The following is a 23,520-nucleotide window of genomic DNA, read 5'->3' as shown; positions in this document are numbered from 1 at the left end:
ATGTCACACCAGTAACGTCGCAACGGTAGTGCAGCTGCAGTTGGACATGGACCTTTAATATGGAAGGTATTTAATATAATATCCTACATCGCATTGAAGGTTTACAACAAAAACCTACTATTATATGATTTACAAGATTTATAAGGTGTCTTGCATTCCAGTTGAGGGCCCCAAAATAATTCAAAGCGAATTGATGTGATACTGACGATAGTATCTTCAACCGCCACAGTTTTTAAATTGTAATTTTAAATTGTAATTGACGTACGCTATGAATTATTTTGAGCCTAAAATGCCTGAATGAATGGATGTCCGTTACGGTATTAACTGAATGCCTCTAGAACCATTTGTTAAACATGCAAGGTATTTTGTAGTTTCGAATGCAGCTCGGCATTAATTGCAATGCTTTTGCAATCAGAAATATACACACGGACTGCTCATTGACTAACTTTACTCTCCTTCCTCGTTCATGACCAAATTACATAATCAGCACTGTACAAAAGCAAAAAATTCCTACTCCAAAACTCTCATTCCTCGTAGGTACATTATCGGCCCATGACGTCGGTTCTGTACTAAGAAAAAAAAAATACGGAGAACAAGGAGCTTTGCTGTGTGCTATCTTCAACTTATATTCTGTCCGTCTTTGCGTAGGCAATACTACTTCAGAGTACTTTACATAAAACATATTACTTTACATAAAAACTCACTCAAGTTTTCAAAGTGTAATACTAATGTAAAGGGTGATACGAGGGTCTGCTGTGACGCAGCATGTAGCTAAGGGGTTACCATACTAATTCCGGTTTGTTAAAGCAATCGAGCTGGCAAAAGAAGCTTGTAGTTCCCCGAAAGGAACGGGAGGCTATTGAAATACCTACGAACTTCAATCATAATTAAGGGTTGGTCTGTGCCCGAAGCTGGAGTATTGTGAGGAATATTGTGAAAAGTCCTTAGTGATGTGTTAAGTAACCCAACGACGTTTAAAGGTGACATTTACATTTCAACTGCATTGCTGTTGAGACTACTGCTGTAAGCTTTCATTTTGCACACTAAAATCGGTCACATGTGCCCGGCACGGTCTATTTAAAAGAACCGCATCAAAATCCGTTGCGTAGTTTTAAAGATCTAAGCATACATAGGGACAGACATGCCTACAGACAGCGGAACGCGACTTTGTTTTATACTATGTAGTAATAGTGACTACCAAGTCTCAAGGAACTACTGAGTTCATTTTGGTGACATTGGCTGCGTTTCGCGTGTATGCGCAATTGGGCATATTCCAGCGCGTTCACTAAAATACTTTTTTTTTTTACAAGAAATTCACAATTAAAAACAGCATTCCTATTTACACCATAAGGCATTTTCTACAAACCAAGTTAAATTATGTTACATATATGTTTATAGAGTTGGCTTTCAACTCGTTTTGAATTCCGAACGAGACAGATAATGGTGTCTAACGGCTGCCAACGATCCGGGGGAATACAGTATTGCATACACCTGATAAGAATGAGATGTCCGTTCTTCACTGCAGCCAGCGCTAGTTTTTGTAAAGACGACTGCAGTTTGACTGCAAACCAGAGGGAAAACTGGCCTTGTTTCGTAAAAAAACATATCGCGCTATCAGATAAACCTTTTACTCATACATATTTGAAGCTAGACTTATATTGACCGGGATATAGACCGTGATTACCTTTTGTATTATTTGTGAGCTCCCGATATATTTGAAGCTATAACTAATACCTACATATATTTTTGACCCGTTTTCTAGGACCCATTTACTAAATACTAAGAATATGTTTCTTGTTTTATATTATGGAAATTGTGTAATTTGTTTATATTTTTAGCCATTGCAAATGCATAGGTACACAACATCTGTAGCACAGACGACTGATCCACTAGATTAAGCATTATCTATCCACAAGACAAAAAAAGCGTAACTGCTGAGCTCAAAATCAAGTATCAAATATCTTTATTTTGCATCTCAATTGCATTGCATTACGTTAACAGCTTATTTAACTGTTTTGCAAGTACGAAGTGATCCCATAAGTGTTCCGTTTGTCAAAACAAACTTTTGCACGGAACACTAAAAATCGGCTCAAAAATCCGAATACATACAAACATTCACTTTTAATAATACAAAAACTCTTTTTACAAATTAATTAATTATATCTACCGTGCTTTCAGTTTAATCTTAAATCATGCACAAATATGAAGTGTATAAAATTGTATTCTTTTTACCAATAAATATCTGAATCTGAATCTGAAAATATAAATATGTAGGTACTCTAATTGAATTCTTGGACTAGTTAATTATAGGCAAAAATTTACGACACAATTGACCACGCGCTCTCTGTCCCCTAGACCATCTTAGTTTAACCCAAGCATTACTTGTACATACTACTTTTATGCTTACACCTCCATATCCTATCCCTACTTTTAACCTTACGCCTCACGTGGTAATGGTTATACATCTATATAATATAGGTATACATATATCCCTACTTATATTATAAACGCGATAATATCTCTGTTTCGCCCTATAGTTGGCTGGTAGAAAATGCCTTAAGGCATTAAGTCCGCCATTTGTACTTATTTTTATTGTGCGATAAAGTTTAAATAAATAAATAACTCTGTCTTGGTAGGCAACTACGGAGATAGTTTGAGGCCCGAGAAAGGACATATGGTAGTTTTTATCAATCATCGCCATTCACGCAGACGAAGTCGCAGACAGAAGCTAGTGCTTTAATAATTCGGAATCAATCGGAGATAATCAATGCATTTACATCGTTAAATATCATTCGTTTCATTGGTTACGTCTGTTACATCTCAGTTGCGGCGTAGCGCGTTTAGACACTAACGAAGTCTGTGCGTGACATTCCTGAATCAAACCTAATGAAAATGGAAATAGTACCAAACAAGAGTTTTTGGTATGAAATGCTTCTACCAAATATAATTTTTGGACCTCGAGAGGATTCTGGGTCGTTATCAAGAGTTAATAAATTTACTTCAGTGAATTGAAAAATCAAATCGAGCTGAGCATTCTTTACCTAATGGTTCATTTTCGAAATATTTTATATATCACAATACGGCAGTTATATAAGTATCTGAATTAATTGAAATTACATTGAATCTGATCAAAAAGGCAATATCAGCGGAGTGAAGTCTAACAATATTCTGTCAATTAAATAATATTATTTCAATTTTAATGAAATGGCTTCTAAGAACTGTCGGCGTAAAATGTAATCTTGCACGATAACGTTTCTAATAATATCCCTACTATTATTTCGATTTTCTTTTAAAAATAGCAAACAGATCTAAAAATAAACTCCAAACAACCTTCAGGAAAACTTAACAAGTCATTGACCTCGGTGAAATGAGACAAGGGGTGTTGTTCCATTCGTTCGCTAGACCAGTATAAGAGTCTTTCCGATTGCTTTTACATAGTTGTATAGGCGTAGAGGTCCACTTATAAAGGTGAAATAAAATCGACTGTCCATCGCTCGCTCAACTATAATGCAAGGCAAGTGCAGTCGGGGATTAACTACCTACTAGCGTTTGAAATAACAGGCGACACCGATCATTTGGGATGTTGTAATCTGCTAGACAGAAATAAAATAGCTTTGAACCTCAGAACTATATGTGGACGATTTAGTAACAGTGTTATATGTTTAGTGGACTGTTTTAAATGTCTGTAGGATTTTGTCAAAAGCAATAAGACATTTCTTTTCCATTATCACGTTTTTTACTTAAAAATAAAACATCTGAGACCGACTGCGACGGTACTCTTAACATATCATTGAAAAGTAGAATTAGTAATGTGTAAAATTATACACATAGAGGTGTATAAACTTATTTAAATTCTTCTTATTAGTGTCAGGGAATAATGGCATGATTTGTACGTGATTACAATACAATGGAGCAAAATTACAACAGTTTATAATTGTTTTTTGACTAAGGCATACTTAAATAAGCAAACATACAAATAGTGATGAAAATAAAGATTCTTTTTTCAGAAAAGCATAAAATATATACAATATCCATTAAAAGTACACATGCAAACGTCGATAAGTAATTATGGGTACCAATTTAATGTTAAAATAAACTAAGTTATTTTTCTACTCGTCGATTGAAATAGTTGAATTAAGATTTCGTACACCAAACTATAATTGCGTACTTTTCATGTATGGACTCCCAACTCAACTATAATATTCATTTCGAAACGCTGTAGTCAACTATAAAAGAATTTGACCAATCACGTGCCGCCGCGCTCCCATAGAAAAGACATAAACGCGCGACTATTTTGCCTACTGAGATACTTACCAATTTTGATTAATTATTTAGGTTTTATAGCAAAAAACCGGCCAAGAGCGAGTCGGACTCGCGTTCCAAGGGTTCCGTACATTAAACAATGTATTATTTATGTGAAACGTGAGTGAAATGTCTTTAAAAATCCCGTAGGGTTCGGATCAAAGACTAAGTAATTAAGTCCGACTCACGCTTGACTGCACATTTCTAATAGGTTTTCCTGTGATCTATAGGTAAAGATCTATTTTATGTATTTTTTCAAAATTTTAGACCCAGTAATTTCGGAGATAAAGGGGGGGAATGATAATTTTTTGCCTTTTTTCTTGAATAACTTCTAAACTGTTTATCATAAAATTATAAAAAAATATATTCGAGATTTGAGATTCTCTTTCATTTGATATGTAACTCGATATAGTTTGAAAAACTTTATTTTCTTATTTACCCCCGTAAAAGTGGCCCCAGTATTTAAAATTCATTTGTTTACATTACATGTCCCTCTTTGGGTCACAAACTTACATATTACCTATACCAAATATACCAAATTTCAAATTAATTGGTCCAGTAGTTTCAGAGAAAATAGGCTGTGACAGACGGACAGACAGACAGACAGACGCACGAGTGATCCTATAAGAGTTCCGTTTTTTTCCTTTTGGGGTACGGAACCCTAAAAAGTACTATTTTAGATGACTCGTAGAAAAAGTATTGTATACAATAGTGATATAATCCAGCTTTTCAATCTCGTACCTGACTTAGTTGCCTTCGTTGCCTAAACACGGTACTCGACTGAAAAGCTCTATTATATCACGATTGTATAAAATACTATTGTGGTGGTACGCATACCTACACTTACTATGTATCTAATACTTATGCGTGCTAAGGCTAAGACAAAAATGCCTACGAGAATATTATCCGTGTTTTATAACGGAAGGTAAAACGACTTTGTTCACCACCATGTCGCCTGCTAATGATAAAGTGCCCTCTACCGGGTTTATTGGCCTATAAATAATGTTCCATATTACATCATGATTCTTTTCGCGACTATCGGCGCGATATGGGAAATGAATTAGAGATTCACTAGATATGAAATAGTAGATATGTGACGTCCCACGTGTAAATGTACCTTATGGTGCTTACGCTATTATTAACGCCGCTCCAATTAATATTGGATGGCGCTTACGTCGCATAGCGCCGCAATTGTTTGCGGCGCTATGCGACGTAGGCGCCAGCCGCCATAAGGTACCTTTTGCCGTGGAACGTCACATATCTTTACTATTTCATATCTAGTGAATCTCTAATTCATTTCTCGAATCGCGCCGTATATCTGGTAGAAAGTCTTAAATCTTGATATCATTGAACAATCTGTAAAATGAAATAGGGACTTATTTGTTTTTGATATAGCCCCCTGACGACTGGATATCAAAATTTACTCGATTAAATTTAAGTTTTTCAAGTTGATAAAAAGTTAAACCTTGATTTATGTACAGACAGCATCAATAGTAGCGTATGAAACAATCCTCCAAAAGTACCTGCCATCCTGGGTTTTTTTTCCAAATAGAGATATATCTCTAGGTACATACAGTTCACGATCTAAAGTATCTGTTCCAGTACTAATTGGTCTGGCTATTAGAGAACGTTTGATACTTTTGAAGCGTAGTTTGATCCGTTACTTTTGATGCTGACTGTACTGCGTGTAGGTCGTCAATACTCTTGCCTTACTAATAAAAAGGACGGTCAAATAAAAATACGAGGTATGCTAAGGTGTATTTTGGCAGCTATTTACATATATATTAAGATAAGACAGGATAAGATAAGATATCTTTATTTCATTATAAAATACATTATAAATTTTCCTATTTACTATTTTATTAAGGGGAGAGTCAAGTTTTTGCATTATGTAGAGAAGTGATTAAAATATATTTACCCGCTTTTATAATCTTTACATTAAGTTGCATTCAGAGCATTTTAGCCACCCTCGTCTCTTCTTTGCTGACTGTTTATTTTCGATATTAGCAAAAATTTTAAAATTTTGCAAGAGGACAGACCATTACATAGTTAAAAATTTTAACTATGTAATGGTCTGTCCTCTTGCAAAATTTTAAAATTTTTGCTAATATCGATACATAATTAAAATACAGTATAAACCGATAGCAAAAAAAAACTAATGATATATGTAATTTTATTTATGATTCAAATGATTAATTGTATTTTAAAAATGACATTTACTTCTTTTAATTTGTGATATTTTATTTTGTTTGACATTTAATGATGATTCTAAATTCTAAGATTGACATCAATTTTTGACATGTTTTTGTTTATACATACTTATATGACGATCCTTATTGGGAGAAAAAAATATTTTAATTTATTTTGTATTTTTTAGTATGTCATGTTTGACGATCATGATAAGAAGATAAACATAATTTTGACATTGATGCAAATTTATAGTGTAATTTTTATCCTAAAATAAATAAATCTAAATCTAAATCTAGCAGTTCAGTAGCAACGCAAGGTGCAAGAAAACTGTGCCATCAACGTTTTGCAGTTACATCAGGCCCTCTGTATCGGCCCTTAATGAATGAATGTAATTGTGTTATTAAAATTAAATATATCTCTTAGTTCAGTACATTTATAAAATATTATACCTAAATTATAGCAGCATCTAGAAAAATCTTATAAGAGTTTAATAATGTTTGGTTTAAGTAAAAATTATTAAATACAAAATCGCGGTGAGTTTATAAATAAGTATCAAATTACTTATTTACGATATCACATCAATCAACTAGACATAACGAGCAATAAAGTCGTGAAATTTTCCAATGCCCTGTATTTGGCCATCAATCACGTTAATTTAGCCAATCATTGTTTTAAACTTCGTTCGAGTGATATCGGTGAAAAGTTTTGATATACTTAAAACAGCAGAATTAAAATTAAAGGGTAACGGGATTTGGTTCATAAATTCACAATAATTATACATGTCTTTTTTGCCTTCGAATTTTCGTAACTACGACATCGAATACTCGTATCGTTAATGCTGTGCGTAGACCGTGGCTCTTGGCCCGAGCGTAAAAGTGAATATTCAAAACAGTGAGGGAATTTCGAAAAATGCGTGCAGCTATATTGTTACAATTTCTTGCCAGTCAGCTTGCCAATTCGTTTTGCCCTTAACAAGAATGTAGGTAGCATTAAAAACTTAAGTGATGTAACAAGCTGTCCTACATTTTTACCTTTAAGTATGTAAAATATATCGCCTTAGGTTAAACTAATAAAATCGTATCCTTTAGGCCAATAATACCTTAGACGGAGCTGTTTCTCCAAGTGGAAGTGTTGGAAATTGTTTGTAGCCTTTTTTGCTTGTTAGCGTACGTCACGTTTTATTTAGTTTGCAACTTATATGGGTCAGTAATTTGGTTAAATTAGAATATATTAGTGAAATTTTATATGCTTGTTTTTTTTTTGCTTTATAATTTTAAATTTAATGTTTCTTAACGTTTAGCAATTCACAGAATCATAATACTCGTACGTAGTTACACTTCGTGTTTACATGTGCACAGTAACAGACATAGTATTTTGATTTTCACAAATAGCCTTCAAAATCAGTGATCTTGAAACGGGGACTATACCTAAACCTATTCTACTCTTAAACTAGTAAAACTAGACCAGAATTGTTTGTAAAATTAAGAAAAATAGGTAAATTTCGCCAATTTGTGAACCTTATTTATGTGATTAGATTGGGATTTGAAATACTATCCCTAACTATCCTATGTATTTTTGAATATTGCTACTATACATATTCTTTATTATAGCACTATTGAATACTAAATAAAAAGTAAATTATATTCTTTTGAATTTATCTCCTACCGGGCCCTACTGTGACCAGTTACCGTGAACATTAGTAAGTTTTTGTCTGTTGTTTGGGATTTCGCGTGTAAACCTTTTGCTTTTATTTAAAAATTTATTTACTGAATGCAAACATTATATTTACATACAAGTATTTTATTTTAATTAACATTTGTAATAACATTTGTAATACGCGTGCGAGCGAAACACATTAAGATTAATTACCAGATATTCTTATTTTTGAACGGGCTGTTCACTGTTCATGAGTAGGACGTTTTTATCACGCCTGAGATGCTTGACTGTCTGTCGTGTACAGTCAAGTATAAAAATATGGGTGATAACTTACTCAAAAATATGTCCCATAGTTCTTAATTCGCTGACATAAGAGCTATGGGACATGTTTTTGAGTATGATGTGTGCACCCATATTTTTACACTTGACTGTAGGCCGAGCACATGATTGACGGGACAGTATCTCGCCGCGAGATAGACTACCCGTCTTTTACTAACTATATGAATTAAAGGGGGACGGGTAGTCTATGTCGCGGCGAGATACTCCCGCGCCAATTATGTGCTAGCCCGGCAGTACTGTCATGTCAATTTCGTCGTTCGTCGCCTGTCACTCCAAATATGTATGTCAGTCATTCAATGTCCGTTCAGCACGAATGTTGAAAGCTCTGTACGGATATGTGGCCGTTTTTGTCTACGTGACAGCGTGTTAAAAACAGTGTCCGTCACTTTCAATCGCACGGTGTTTAAAAGTGACGGTTATTTTATAACGTGGAGAAGTCATGTCGATTATACGCCTTCTGATAATGTTATTAATAAAACTCGTTTGTGGTGCGCCTGCCGCGGCCGCTTGACACCATCACAAGCGCGGACTTCTGGCCTAAGGGTGTGGTATATCGGCCGTTCCGGGGCAACCTGCCAAATCCTATGCCCAGCCAGACGACGCAACGGAGCCACGCTGTTACGTCGTTACCCAAATCTAGTGCTTAATTTAAATTTGTATTTTGTTATTATTTGTTACGATGTGCACTGAGGAAGATCTCCTGAGGGCCACACCCCGAGGGTTAGAAGTGGCAAAACATTGGCAGACAAAAATTTAGGTTTAAAAAGTTTGATCCCTTTACACGAACAAGAAGAAGATTATTTGTATTTTTGTGCGTTTTTATTTTCATCTGTTTTGTAGTTCGCAGTGCCTTAGTAGTAATACTGTAATGCTGTGTAACTAATTTGTATAAGAAATAAAAATAAATAAAAATCGGAATACGCCTTCATGTTTATGTAATTTTTTTATCTCTCTGAAGTTCAACTATGGGCGTGCAGCAAGCTGTTGACCGAGTCCTGATTACCATGTTTTACGATATTCAAATTCTAATAAACTTTTGATACGAAAAATATCAGTCTGATTTACAAGTATAACTATAATTTTGTTTCGTTAAAAAACAGATGGACGGACGGACATGGCGAAACTAGGGATTCCTAGTTGACTACGGAACCCTAAACATGTAGGTAACTATTGTTGCCATTGCCATCTCAAATATAGTTTTCATCGCGGTATCTCGGGTCTGACTTAGGTCGGACTTGATTCGTGACAAGGATAGGTACAACGTACAACAGAGAAAAGTGCTAATGACTAGATACCATAGCCAAACATTACCAGCCAGGAAACGTGTCAAATCTATTTTTACCCGTCGTTTAGAACCTTTGTGCGGTAAAGGGCGATTTTTCACCGGCGATAACATTATCGTTAGGGGTAATAAGACGCATGTCGTTCACACCAAGTTTGCGGTGTCTCACCGGTTCTATTTAGAAAACGACGGTGGCAAGCAAGTATACGGTCCGCCTGATGGGTGAGTAAATCTATTGCGGCAGTGTTGATTCAGGTCACATAACACAGGTTGTCTGGAAGAGATCGCTTTTTAGCGATAAGACCGCCTGTTGTTACCTGGTTCTATTTTTTCTTTAAATATTTCTTTGTAGTTTTACATGTATGTAAAATGTATAATTTTGGTGCAATAAAGAATATTTACTTACTTACTTACTGGTCTGTGTTTTTAGATATACGATTATATATATATATATATATTATTTATATATTATATATATATATATATATTTATTTAATATTTATTTAGTACTATATATTTATGTATGCTAGTACATATTTATTTTATTGCATAATGCAATTGATGTATTTTAGTTATTCGTAGACGTTAATATTGTAGTTTTCCTTCTTAAATATTATTGTACGTTCTGTAAGTTTGTCTATCTATCTAATTCGAATTTTCCACTCATTTACTCTAAGGTTAGCTGGAAGAAATCCCTTATAGGGATAAGCTCGCCTTTGTACCTAAATTTATATGAATTTCATGTTATCAATTTTTGTTTTGTACAATAAAGTGATTTACTACTACTACTACTACTACTATTATAGGAAGCGATAAATGAAATAGTTGTTCTACAAATTGCCCATAGCTATCTCCCGAGGCTTACCTCAATGACGTGGCCTTGATATTCGTACCAACTATATATGATCGGAGACTTAAATCTAGTACTCACGGTCCTGTTTTCATTCTCGCAAGAGCTATCTAAATACTAGAATGAGATGGTGATATCTACGAATATTAGGTACTTTTTAAAACTAGCAGCTGCCTTACGCTCTTTGCAGGACTGAAAGCACAGATCTACAACTACAATATACAATGCCTGTCAAATATCAAACGTGCGACCAAAATCGGAATGATGTCGTGTTATTGAAAGTATTGAATATGATTGTGTAAATTACCTATTCGCTTTTATAATAGTATATTCCAAGATATAATCACCCACCGTAATATCTCCTGAATACAGCTTTTCGCATTTTCTAGTCTGCTAACCTTACCTTTGGTACATTCAAGCGGCCGCTAAACTTGGTCACGTTTTTTCATTTGTAGTCTTCCTCTTTCGCACTCGGGAAATGTTCCCTTTTGCACACTTCAGTTATCTTTAAGAGTGATCTGTGACTGAAAGTATCGCCCGCGCTTGGTAAAGTGGTTGGAATATATCTGATCGCTTTCCTTTTAACAATAGGAGGAAGCTCAATAGAAGTGGAATGGAACACGCTGTATCATTGTACCTACTTCGAATCGAATAGAACTAGTACGATTAGAATTGTAACAGGATACTGTTAACGTTAACACTCACATACATTTGGCACTTTGGTCAGTATTTTTAGTAGTTGGGATTTATACCGCACAGCACAGCAGCTTGTCAGCGTTTACAGACACGACATAATGCCTTGTTTACAGATAAGTACAATACTCTTATGTAACATGTGTGTGGCAACATCTAACATTTACCATATTACGAGAGAAAGGGCTACCCACTTTGTCTAATTGAGACAGTATTCACAGTATAAGAGAATCAATATTAATCATTATTAATTTTTTATTGATCAAATTAATAAACGCTAAATACGCTAGCTCTCAGTAGGTACTACTTACGCCTTATTAAAATTTACGTTCGCTTGATACGGTGTCGTAAATTCGGGTAAAGAAAGCAAGGCGGTTCTGCATTAATATGTCATTGTGTGTGACAACCTTTAAATTTCCTTTAATCTGTAATACTTTGGAACTAGAATTTAGCTTGATTGGAGAATCCATCTCGCCCTGGATAGATAAAGGAAAAAAATTAAATACCTAGGAATCACCTTGGACGAGCATCTAGATTGGTACGCTCACATTGATCAACTAATCTGTAGGGTCTGTAAGCTGCACTGGATCTTCAGGACGCTAAGGCATATTGTACCAGGTAGAGCACTAACAACCCCGTATAAACAACGGAATATACTAACAGAAATTTACACATCCCTGGTGCAATCCGTCTTGGTGTACTGTATACCTGTCTGGGGTGGGGCGGCTAAAACGCGACTAAAGAGCTCAGCGTGCACTCTTAGAAACAATGTATTTTAAAAAGATCCGTTTCCCCACAGAATCATTATACCATCTAAGCGACCTATTATCAATAAGGAAACTATATATTTTACAAATGACTTTAAAAAAACATAAAACCCTTTCTTACAGTGCCGACTATGACTCCAGAAGGACAATAAAAAACGTTGCTAATATAACTAAAACTAAAACCAAGTTTGCGCGCTCACAATACAATGTGAAGTCTAGTCACATGTACAACAAAGTCAATAGGTGCCTAAACATTTACCCAAAACTTTACTACGATTGCAAATCAACAATTACAAAATGGTTAAAATCAAAAAGCTACGAGGAAATAGAATACTTACAAAAATAAAATACAAAATACTATATGTTACTAGAGATTCACACATCAACTTACTAAATACATACATACATACGCACACAAACGCTTACACAAACACACAAACACACACACACACACACACACACACACACACACACACACACACACACACACACAAAATTACTGGCTCCTTTACTCCTTTTTTAATTCCTTTTTTATTACTGCATGTCTAACAACCCAGTTATTCACTTAGTTCTATAAACAAATGTTATATAAAATTTTAGTTGTATACATGTTTATATTACTTAAACTAGTACTTAAAAAAATGTTTCGTGTAACAATCTGTTAATTAAGGAAGAGCGGTGTTGCCCAACACAGGCAAATTTTGCTTACCGGGCAGCACTATCCCCTACTTATAGACACCTGTATATTTTACGAAAATAAATAATTTAATTTAATTTAATTAAAAAAAAAAGAGATGCAATGCAAGGGAAATAATATCTGCTAGGTTGAATATCTCTTAATTGTGTTCTGATTTCTGATATTTTCTCCCACAGGACCTGTCCTGTGCATGCATAGCCTGCTATGCCTAGTGTGGGAGTCAGCATAAATGTAGCACTGTTATTTTTCTATTTCAGAAATAAAGAATTTGTCTTTGTATATTGAATTAATTCAAGTAACAGATGAGGATAGAAGTTAACTTATCCGAATCTTTTACTAGTCGAGTCGTGTCACATGTTTTGTCATATTTTGTTATGGTGTAATTAAGGTTGTTCAAAAAAGAGTGTCGGTATATACCTACTGAGTACCTGTTGAGTATGTGAAAACCTATGTTTTTAATGGCTCAGTAATGCACAAATGGATGGCATATAAAAACGTTAATAGACAACGGCAAACGCTTACCATTTTTCATATTTGATGTGAATGAGTACCCGTACCATGAGTCACTGACAGTGTCAAAACTGACATAAACGCCAACGTCTACGTAATTTACTTTCTATACATCTCGCTCGCACTATTATGTCACCTTCACGCTATTATGTCAGTGCCAAACTGGTGGTAGCCACATAGATCTAAATTATTTGGACATAACTTGCATTGTATTGTGATCATATACCGAGTATTTCCCGTTCTGAAATGGCATAAAAATAAAATTTAAATCACGATTGTAAAAATTATTTTCATACAAAGTATCCATACAAGTCAGTTTAAAGCAAAATGCTGTGTAATATGGTTGTGTAGCTGCCAATATCGACGCCATATAGCCAACGACTCGATCGATATCGATATTAAGGTAGACGTGACACGCACGTTATGGAAATAATCATATTGTACGACAATGTCTTATTAAATGTTCCTCAAGTGACAGAGCAATTTTGAGATGCAAGATAAAAATGGGATAAGTACGAGATGTATTTTACCGTGTTTTAGAAATAAAAAATCCTTAACACATTCACTAGTCACTACTAGCGACTGTTAGGCTTGTTCTCTGTTCGCGGGCGTTTTCGCCAGAAAGCGGAAAATACGTGTTATCGGTTATACACATAGTGCCCGCTGATAGACCGACAGACAGACGAACAGACAGTCAGATTCGAACGGGCGGTGGAGGCTTATTACTCTTATTAATAATCGTATTAGGGCCCGATTTTCTCCCTTCGGGTAAGGAACCCTAATAACGAAATAAACCCATAAGACCGAGTCCTTTGCCGAGTTTTTGTATGTAACAAGAAGAGGAATAAAAATATTCAATGAGTTTACTTTAACACCGTTGTTGTCATTTAAATATTGGACTTTATAAGCAGTCAGCGAGTGATTTTTATCAATTTAGGGACGATAAATTTACATAATATATAACGGCTGTACCCTATTTGGGTTAATATTCACAAGCAGTATTTTAAAATCATTTCTTATCAAAAATATTTGCACTAATCAAAACAATCAACAAGGATTTTATGTAAGTACTTTTACAATTTTTTTCCCCAAAATTTTGTGCACATCTTTGCTCCCAAGCATGACGTGAAGCGTACTAAAGAAAACCGGCCAAGTGCGAGTCGGACTCGCGCACCGAGGGTTCCGTACTTTTTAGTATTTGTTGTTATAGCGGCAACAGAAATACATCATCTGTGAAAATTTCAACTGTCTAGCTATCACGGATCATGAGATACAGCCTGGTGACAGACGGACAGACGGACAGCGGAGTCTTAGTAATAGGGTCCCATTTTTACCCTTTGGGTACGGAACCCTAAAAAACTAGCGACATCTAGTCATCAGAACCATGAAATATTTCGATGGGCAATTTCGTTCTTATGGCCATCTACCTACCCCGGAATTACCCTAATTCCTATTTAAGTAGTAATTTCTGTGTTATATAGTCCCCGTTAACTTTAGCTGTAATCATTTCTGATTTCAAACACTTAGAAATATCTTCTGTTAGAACGATTATGAAACAATTAAGTAAACGAATTAATTAAAACCGATTCGGTCATTAAGTATTAATTACCACTTCGTCCAGATATGTTTTAAACTTTCTAAAGTGCTTGAAACGAAGCTTTTTTCTTTATTTCTACGAGTTATTGTAGCAGAGCTCAAGTAATGACACGAATAATTAAATTACGCACAAACAACCACTTCCACCGCTCAGGAACGGATAATACACTTATTACACATACACAGTCATAACATAACCCTGCGCCGGTCAAGCTGCGTATCTGATGAGAATCGGGACAGCGAGGTGATCAGGGAATGCCCCCAATTTCAACTGTTCGGGTACCGGTTCTAGTAATGAAAATCCCGGTTCTTCGGTACTGAAAAGTTAGTAAAGTAAACCGCATTAGGGCATTAGGTAACTAAAATTTGGCGCATAATCTATAATCTAATATCGTATTACATTTCAAAACAGCGGAATTGCACATCCGATTTGAAACTATTACGCACGATAAACCCGGCATTTCGTTGTTTGCTACAAGAAAGCACATGCGTTTGTTTTTTCAGAAAGAAACGTGTTCGTCACATCACGTCCCTAATAAGTATTAGAACAGACGGGGTAATGCCAATATCGGCAGTTTGATTTATTTGTTGGTTAGGCGCGTGTGTTTTTGGGATATTACAAGTTTTTGGGCCGCGGACGTGTGGCTAGACTAACCAATGTACGTGTTTATTTATTTTATCATCTATCAGCAGGCGTGTCAGGACCATGCTCAACAATACCGTAATAACTTATACAAAAGAAACTTCTAAAGACAGTGGTGGTTTCATTAGTATTTATACCTGTTTTCCACCAAAAAGGGTAATGAGCGGAAACGGAGACCACCGACTGAGCGGACTGGAGTGAAATGGAATAAATACCACTCTGTCTTATTCAGTGGAAGCACTTGTATGCATTTCACCATGCCACTTAAGCAGATCCCAACGGAGCCCGCTCCGCTAGCAGTTGACAGTTACAGTCTGCAATTTCCTAGTTCACTCTTGAATCTTGATATATATTTGGGTGAAGGCATCAACCTCCAGGACAAGCAGGGTTAGATGGTTAACGGTGGTAAAAGATGACCGGTGCTTGTTTGACTCATTTCGATAGCTTAAGTAAATATATAACAAATTTAAGGCTAATAAAAACGGGAACTATTAACCTGTAATCATTTGTCCCAATCAATAAGTAGGTTCTAATCCACGTTTCTAAAGCGAAATCATTAGAAGTAGGTATTAAGCTCAACAAGATATCAATTTGCCTAAAAATAGTCCGACGTCCATTAAAACTGGGATTAATCCGAGTAGCTCCGGGCAGTGTTTGTTAATTCATAATCCCTGGAGCCATCAATTTAATCTGTAGTATATGCGCAATAAAGGTGTTTATGCGATCTATACCCTTTCTGATACTCCATGTGTCCCAATTAGGGCCATATGCTACACAATCTACTCTATTGTCGGTATCAAAAATAGACTGCAACAATTTTTATACTCTGAGGGAATGAACTGTTCTAAAAAATCAACAACCGCGAAATAAATACCTACAGAAAACCGAATTTGTTGACAAATTGTGTTTTAGTGATTGTGGTAAATCAAATTACCAACATATTTTTAGATTAGTATGTTATTTAATTAAGCATATTTGTTCACTGTTTGCAGCGCTAAAATTATATAAGTACTTTTAAAACGAGCAATTTACCATGTATATTTGTTTTTCTGAGTTTCATTTTTTTTATTTGTGTGTCCTCGCCAGAAATACGGGCGGCCGGTTGCTCTTTGTCGGATAGAAGCAATATTTGATGTGTCTTGTCTTGTAAGTGCCTGTTAATGATAGGTTGGGACTGGTTCCCGCAGCGAATACGGGTGGCCTTGTCCCGAGTTTCCAGGTCTTCGCCGAGATTGGCGGTTTCATGGTGTAAGTCTGGTAAGCGATTTTATTATGTCTTATTAAAGGTTTAGGCACTGTTGCACGTGTCTTCTTTATAAATAGAGTAACACATGTGTTTTTACTGAGGTCTAATCACCCACACATCATAGCGAAAACCAAGAAGAATCATGAAAATTTACTACAATTATTTTTAGAAAATCGTATCATATGCGATATGCCTTTATTATGCTCAGGTTAATAATAAGTAATGTCAGAAAAATACAAAATAATCGATAACAACAACCTTCACCTTTTATTAAAGTTACTTTTTTAGCTCTCGATTAAAAAAGACGGTTTCTAAAATTTTTAACACATATTGAAATAAAGAAGTACAAATCCTAAAACATAAAAACTTAGCTCATAAAAATCTAAAATGGCATGCGACTGCGCTCTCGGCTTCCGTTAGGTTTGTACCGAAAGTATTCGCGAAACATTCTAACTTGACACACGAACTTTACTTTAGTCCGAAGTTACTTATGTTTACTTCAAGTACAGGTCGATTTATCGATACTGGCATGAATCGATCCAAGGAGTGAAGTCTTTTTTAGGAATAGTATAATACTTAGTAAGTATTTGTTTAAAAAAAGGAGTTAGTATTTAGTATTTTTTAATATCCATATATCCATACCCCGCACAATGAATTCTCTCATAAAATAAAAAATAAAAACAAAAAAAATATGGGAGGTACACAAAACTTTTTGTCAATTTTATTTTATAATTGATTGGCATGATTACTGTGTTGGATTGGGGTATAGCAAAAGGGGCCCGATTTTAGGACAGAAAATTTACGCCCAAACATTTTTTTTTGCATTTTTGTTAGTTTTTTTTTAACTTTAAAGAAAACAATAAAATAAGCATCTTTTATTGATTGAACTTTTTTTTATAAACATGTCCGTTTAGAAACTAGAGCAATCCGAAGTTGTAAGTTAGGTCATACAAATGCTATGAAACCAGGACTGGTAAAATAGATAAAAAAAATTGAAAAAATTGTTTGTGCTGGGCTAATTTTAATCGTTTGGGTTTTTAATTGGTTAGTAGTTTTTTGTTGGGGTTTGGGTTTTGGGAAAATGGAGCCTTTAGAGGTAATTTTGGCATGCAATTTTTCTTTGTGGAACTACGTCGCTATCACGATTTCAACAGAGGAGCGTAGTGTGTCGGCTGCTATAGCCTGGCTATTGTTGCCATCGAAGCCCCCGCGGTGTCCTAACTGCGCTGTAAAAATGATGTGTGAAAAATCAGCGACATATAAGTTAGGATTCCGCTGGCGATGTTATATAAAATCGTGTCGCTTAATAATATCACCAACAAAAAATACTTTTTTTTGAAATAAGTAAGGTGAGTGAAGCACTTGACGTCTCATAATTCATTTTTTTAGGAAAGATAAAGTACCACAGGCGGCGCAAGACGTAGGCGTAACAAAAATGACCGCCATACAAATGTATCACTACCTCTGAGAGGTATGTGAGGACTTCACTGTCCATAAATCTAAATTATCTGTAAGTATATAGATAGTAGGTATTATATAGATAGGTATAATATTATAAAGTTACGAAGTTTCTGGCATATAACAATACAACGTATGATAACAAAAATAAGTAGATACACGCGATGATCCTATTGTAGTTAGGTACCTACTGATTAATGAGTGATATTATTAGTTTAAATTAATATACAAGTAGTGTGGAAAAAAATTATGTGCCCTGGAGGGAAAGTGCCTTTTAGAACCATAAGTTAGCTCATTTTACTTAAAGAAAACATTCTTTTATTTAAAAAAATAAATAAAATAAATACGGTTCATGAGATACAGCCTGGTGACAGATAGACAGACAGACGGACAGCGAGCGGAGTCTTAGTAATAGAGTCCCGTTTTTGCCCTTTGGGTACGGAACCCTAAAAAAACATTTTTATACGGATACGTCTCCCAAAGCCTTTCGAAAGCGTGACAACGTAAATTTTGCAAGGAATTAAGGGGAGTTTATCTGTTCTCGGAACATAACCCGGAAAAAGCGAGATGAGTGGTTAGACAGCGGGGTCGTTAATCAGATTGGCCGTGAGCGACGCGAAGTTTTCTTATCGCCGTGACGGGCGGTTACAGGCGTTTGTATTGTCACTGTCTTTAGAACTGCATGAGTGTTACGAGTCATCAGAAATAATTGTTATTTGTATCGGCAGTAAGCTGCAGAGAAAAGGTATGCTGCATATAATTTTGAATGCAAAGGTGCTAATAAACATGTCCACTAAACTTCTGATCTGTGACCATTATCAAACGAATACATTAAATAGCCACTCAATTATTACATTAATACTAGGTAGCAGTTAATAGTTGTTGGCAATGCAAAGCAATTCAAAATCACTGTTTACGATGCCGCAATTTATTCGATATTGAATGTAACATGGCTGTAAGTAGGTCAGTGTATTTGCAGAATACGTGAGGTGAGCCTTTACATTTAACTCACGTGCGTATCTTTACGGTCGTTATTCCTAATGTATTTATTCGATATTTTATTCGCGTATTATATGACTCACTGTACTGGTCAAAGCATTGGCTTGATAAGAGCGCTTGGTTACCTTTGCTTCAAATATTTGGCTGTGTAGTATTAAAGAGTTAGACGGATAACGGTGACACTAAATTGAGCTGTGAAATACTGTTATATAATTCTAGACATTATCCTTGGGTGTTACCTTGTAGCGGAACTAATACTTGGTACTTAGCAAGATTACTGTCCGCTAGGGCTGAGCCGTGTCACGAAATACCTAATTAAAATAATAATGAAGATAGGTATCAATGTTCATCATTTTAGCCTTCAGTCGCCCACTGCTGAGCATTAGGCCTCGCTTCGTGTACGCCACTTATCCCGGTCCTGGGCTAGTCTCATCCAAAAGTGCCCCGCGATATTTCGAACGTCATCCACCCAACGAGCCAACGGACGCCAGGCGCTTCTTTCATTCGAAAGCGGCCACCAATCCGTCAATGCATTTTGATCCACCTGCCATCACTCTGCCTAATGGCACCATGTCCCGCCCAACTCCATTTAAGCTTGGTTATGACGTCACCCATATCTCGCACCTTGGTATCAATGTTACCTATCATTTACCTTTATATCTTACCAATACAAACTTTAATAAAAAATAAAACATATCGAGTATTTGAAGAGGCTAAGATGTAAGTCGAAATTAATCCAAGAATTAAACTACTCAGGCGCATTGACCCAATGAGGATCTTGGCCTCGGACATAACAGATTCACAGTTTATTTTCCACTACTTCACCCCGGTTGGACATATACCAGGGCTTGTGCTATACACTGGTTGGTACCCTAAATTAAATTAAGAGTTAAATGCCTGTAAAATAACTTACCGTGGGTATAAAGAGGCGGGACGCGATACTTCGATGCTGCCGTGCAAGCGATGGCGCCTGTGCCACCACCAAGCTGCAACCCATGAGATATCACTTGCACAATAGTTCCCACAATAGTAATCGTCCAGCCCCATCCTCCCTCAGGGTAGTAGCGGCGAGCGAGGGTCAGCGCCGCTCGGGCCCTTAACGCCGCCGCCGTCTCCGCTCCGACCGTTGCACCAGCACTCGCGCACCTATACACCATAACACTTTAGCGGGCTTGAGAAGATTTATCTCCTGATTTGATTGATATCTGCCATTTATAGATATATTATTTTTGTAAAAATTTCGTAGCCTAGTTCGGCTTATGGTAAATAAGCATGGTAAACAGAGGTTTATTATTTGTAGACGTTAGATGGTAGTATGAGAGATTTGTTGGGGGAAAATCCGCGACGGTGCAAGTTAATATTGCGTTATCGACCTATATAAATAAAAGCTACATCATAAATATACTCGACAGGGTAAATCAATCAGAAAATAATTCTTCTCATAAACGCTTTACATAAACACTAACCGTCGAAACCTAGTCACTTCTCGCGCTGCTTCATAACCTACACTTTTAGATCGGCCTCTTTCCGCATACTTATTGCACTTGGCCGGTTTTCGCATACAAGTCGCACTGCATACACAAAGTTCCTGTTGACGGTAAGGTCTCGGACAGCGTTCGGAGCAATCGCAATCCGGGGTCCTCCATGAGAGAAGACGCTGCAGCAAAGTCCTTCGACGAGCCCTGCTCACGCCTTGCTCCCGAGCTTGGCCCGTGTCCAACGATAATGACGACCTGCGTTCGGCCACTCGAGGGATGACCCCCTGCCTATTATCATAAGTGATTCTTCGCGGCACGTTTTTATTGTTGCATGGAAAAGAAGGAATGAAATTGTGCGTAATGGATTTCTTTTCAGCGCCTCCATGATTTGGCAGGTCGTTAGTCGGAAAACCATTTTTTATGTTTTTGATGTCCGTGTATAGAGATTTCCAAGTGGCGATAACCTCTTCTCGCGTGGATGCCTCGCAGAAATTCGGAACGGTGTTTGAGTCGGGTAGTTTAGTGGGAGTCGGTTGAAGCACGGAGTCGGCTGTGGCGGGAGCGTCGCGAAGCCGCGTGGGCAAGCTGTCACACCGGCGAAGCGACATAGTGTTTTACTGGTCTCATTTTTAAACAAACGCCGATTGTATTAGGTATGCGAATCTGAAACAAAACAGAATTATGAGAATTTATAAATAAATATTAGGTACCTATTTAGCTCGCTAGCTAACCTATGTAGCTCGACTTCTGCTTAAAAATAAGTGCATTCCCGTTGCCAGGGATGTTTTACAGCAACAGGAGCAACTTTTACTATGGGACCAACCCCGAAATCGCGAAAAAAAAATTTGGTTGTTTCATACATTTTGGCTGGTCCATTTTCTATTCTATGGGAGGGTAAAAAAAAATTCCGCGATTTCGTGGTAGGTCCCATAGTAAAAATTGCTCAGTATAATCCCAAAACCTCCCTGGCAATGGGAATGCACCACGAATGCACTTATTTTTTTAGCCACCCTTGTTTATAATACTTGTCTTTAAGAGGCTGTTATGGAAATCTACAGATTACTAAAATACAGGAGGCTGCGCAGTATTAATCCTAGGGGTTTAGTAGGTAGGTACCTACAAAGCCAAAATTTACGTAAAATAAGCCGCAGGAAGCCTTGAAATTAAATGACTTATATTGGCAATTTGCAAAGCTGTAAATTCAGTATTCCAATCCTGTTTATAAATAGGCTCGCTTCGATGAAGTTTTCTCGTTTACCTTTTTTCCATGTAATACCTATTCAGTGTCTAATAAAATAAAGTGAAGCCTTAATAAATCACCAGAAAAACATATTACTTATGCCGTGCTTTATTGACCGCGAATTTCGCAACGATCTCACAAAATACTAATAATAAATGTAACTTACTGTTACCTATTAAATCACACGAGATACTTACTAAGTATTAAATATTTTTTTCAGTTATTTATTTTAAATTACTACGAGATGCATTCGGGTTTATATTAAGATTGTATTTAAATGCTAGTTTTAGTTCACCCCTCTTGCACTAATATATAAGTGCAAACGAAAAGCACTGAGATGAAATTAAAATCCATGTGATATTTTCAAAATCCAAATGCACCTCTAGTAGAAGTGAGTTGACTTAAGTTGCCGATAAGGAATAAGGATCTGATCACAGACGCTGATTCTTGGGCGTCTCGAAAATGGCTCTCCTTAAATCTCGCCGGGAACTTTAATTGCTGATTTGCCTTCAGTTTATTGCAAAGATTTATAAAGCAGCCAATCGGTTTAACGAACGTCTGGCTTATTTATGTTCAGGACACATCCTTATCTAAAACTTTACAAAACTATACCGATAAAGAAACCACAAAAACTTTCCATCATATAAAACAACGAAACTTTACCGAAACAACATATTTTTAGAGACGGTTTTGAAGTTTCAAACTGTGAAGTTTCACAACAGTTTTCCATGAAAGTCAGCGAACAGAACAAAGGTTTGCTTCATCGGTTTAGTGGAGTTTTTTAAGTCCTTTAGCACAAACTGTAGCATAATGCGATTAAAATTTAAAAAATAATTGAAACTTATCTTTTAGAATAACAATGGTTGAATTTTTTATGTGTGAATTTCGTATTCAAATGGAAAATTAGAGTCTGGCGTTAAAAGTTGAAAAAACAAAATGTCTTTAACTGAATTGGAACTACGATATTAGGAGTAAATTGCAGGCAAAATACCGAACTTTTCAGACACCATTTCATCCAGCCAGGCATTCATAGTTCGTAATTACATGCTTGGATTCCTTTGTTGCCTCATCGCTTTGCAGACAATTGAATTTTGAATCCATTATTTTTATTATCCGCGCCGTGATCCCTGAAATTTATTTCTATCTTGTTGTCTATGGCCTTAGTTTTGGAATAGATTCATTAATTTTGGTGTGGATTCTTCTTTAACATGTTATACTTATACAGTATGTTGTGTATGTTTTAATAAGATGAGGGTAAGGTTCTTAGTAAAGGGAATCAAATAATAATTACCTCTACAGGTAGAATTTTAAATAGGTATGTATAACATCATCAATTCCCAAATACCTAGTTAGACCAAGAAAATCTGCAGAGATTTTGACAGCACACGCAGTGCCAGTGTTATTTATACATTCATAGAAGTTTGACGTTTAAAATAACACCTGCACTGCGTGTGCTGTCAAAACCTCTGCAGACTTTTCTTGGTTTAACTCTACGTGTACTGCGTGTAGCTAATTGAATATTAAGTACAAATGTCATCAAGGTGAATTAATCTTATCTATTAGCTTAGTTGCAC

General features: G+C 36.1%; 1 protein-coding gene across 1 annotated transcript in view; it reads right to left on the bottom strand.

The window, feature by feature from the left end:
* LOC134744551 (monocarboxylate transporter 10-like) overlaps positions 1–23,520 on the bottom strand; it is a 202,557-nt gene that overhangs the window by 154,220 nt on the left and 24,817 nt on the right. Inside the window, exons 2-3 of the mRNA XM_063678380.1 lie at positions 20,695–21,369; positions 20,142–20,374 (exon numbers count right to left, since the gene is read on the bottom strand). Coding sequence (XP_063534450.1) covers positions 20,142–20,374; positions 20,695–21,314 — 853 coding nt within the window. The 5' untranslated portion in view covers positions 21,315–21,369. The remainder of the gene's footprint in view (positions 1–20,141; positions 20,375–20,694; positions 21,370–23,520) is intronic.

This window comes from Cydia strobilella, chromosome 10 (genome assembly GCF_947568885.1).
Source record: "Cydia strobilella chromosome 10, ilCydStro3.1, whole genome shotgun sequence".
Lineage (NCBI taxonomy): Eukaryota > Metazoa > Arthropoda > Insecta > Lepidoptera > Tortricidae > Cydia > Cydia strobilella.
The sequence above is the reverse complement of the archived record's forward strand: the minus strand, read 5'-3'. Positions and strand labels throughout refer to the sequence as shown.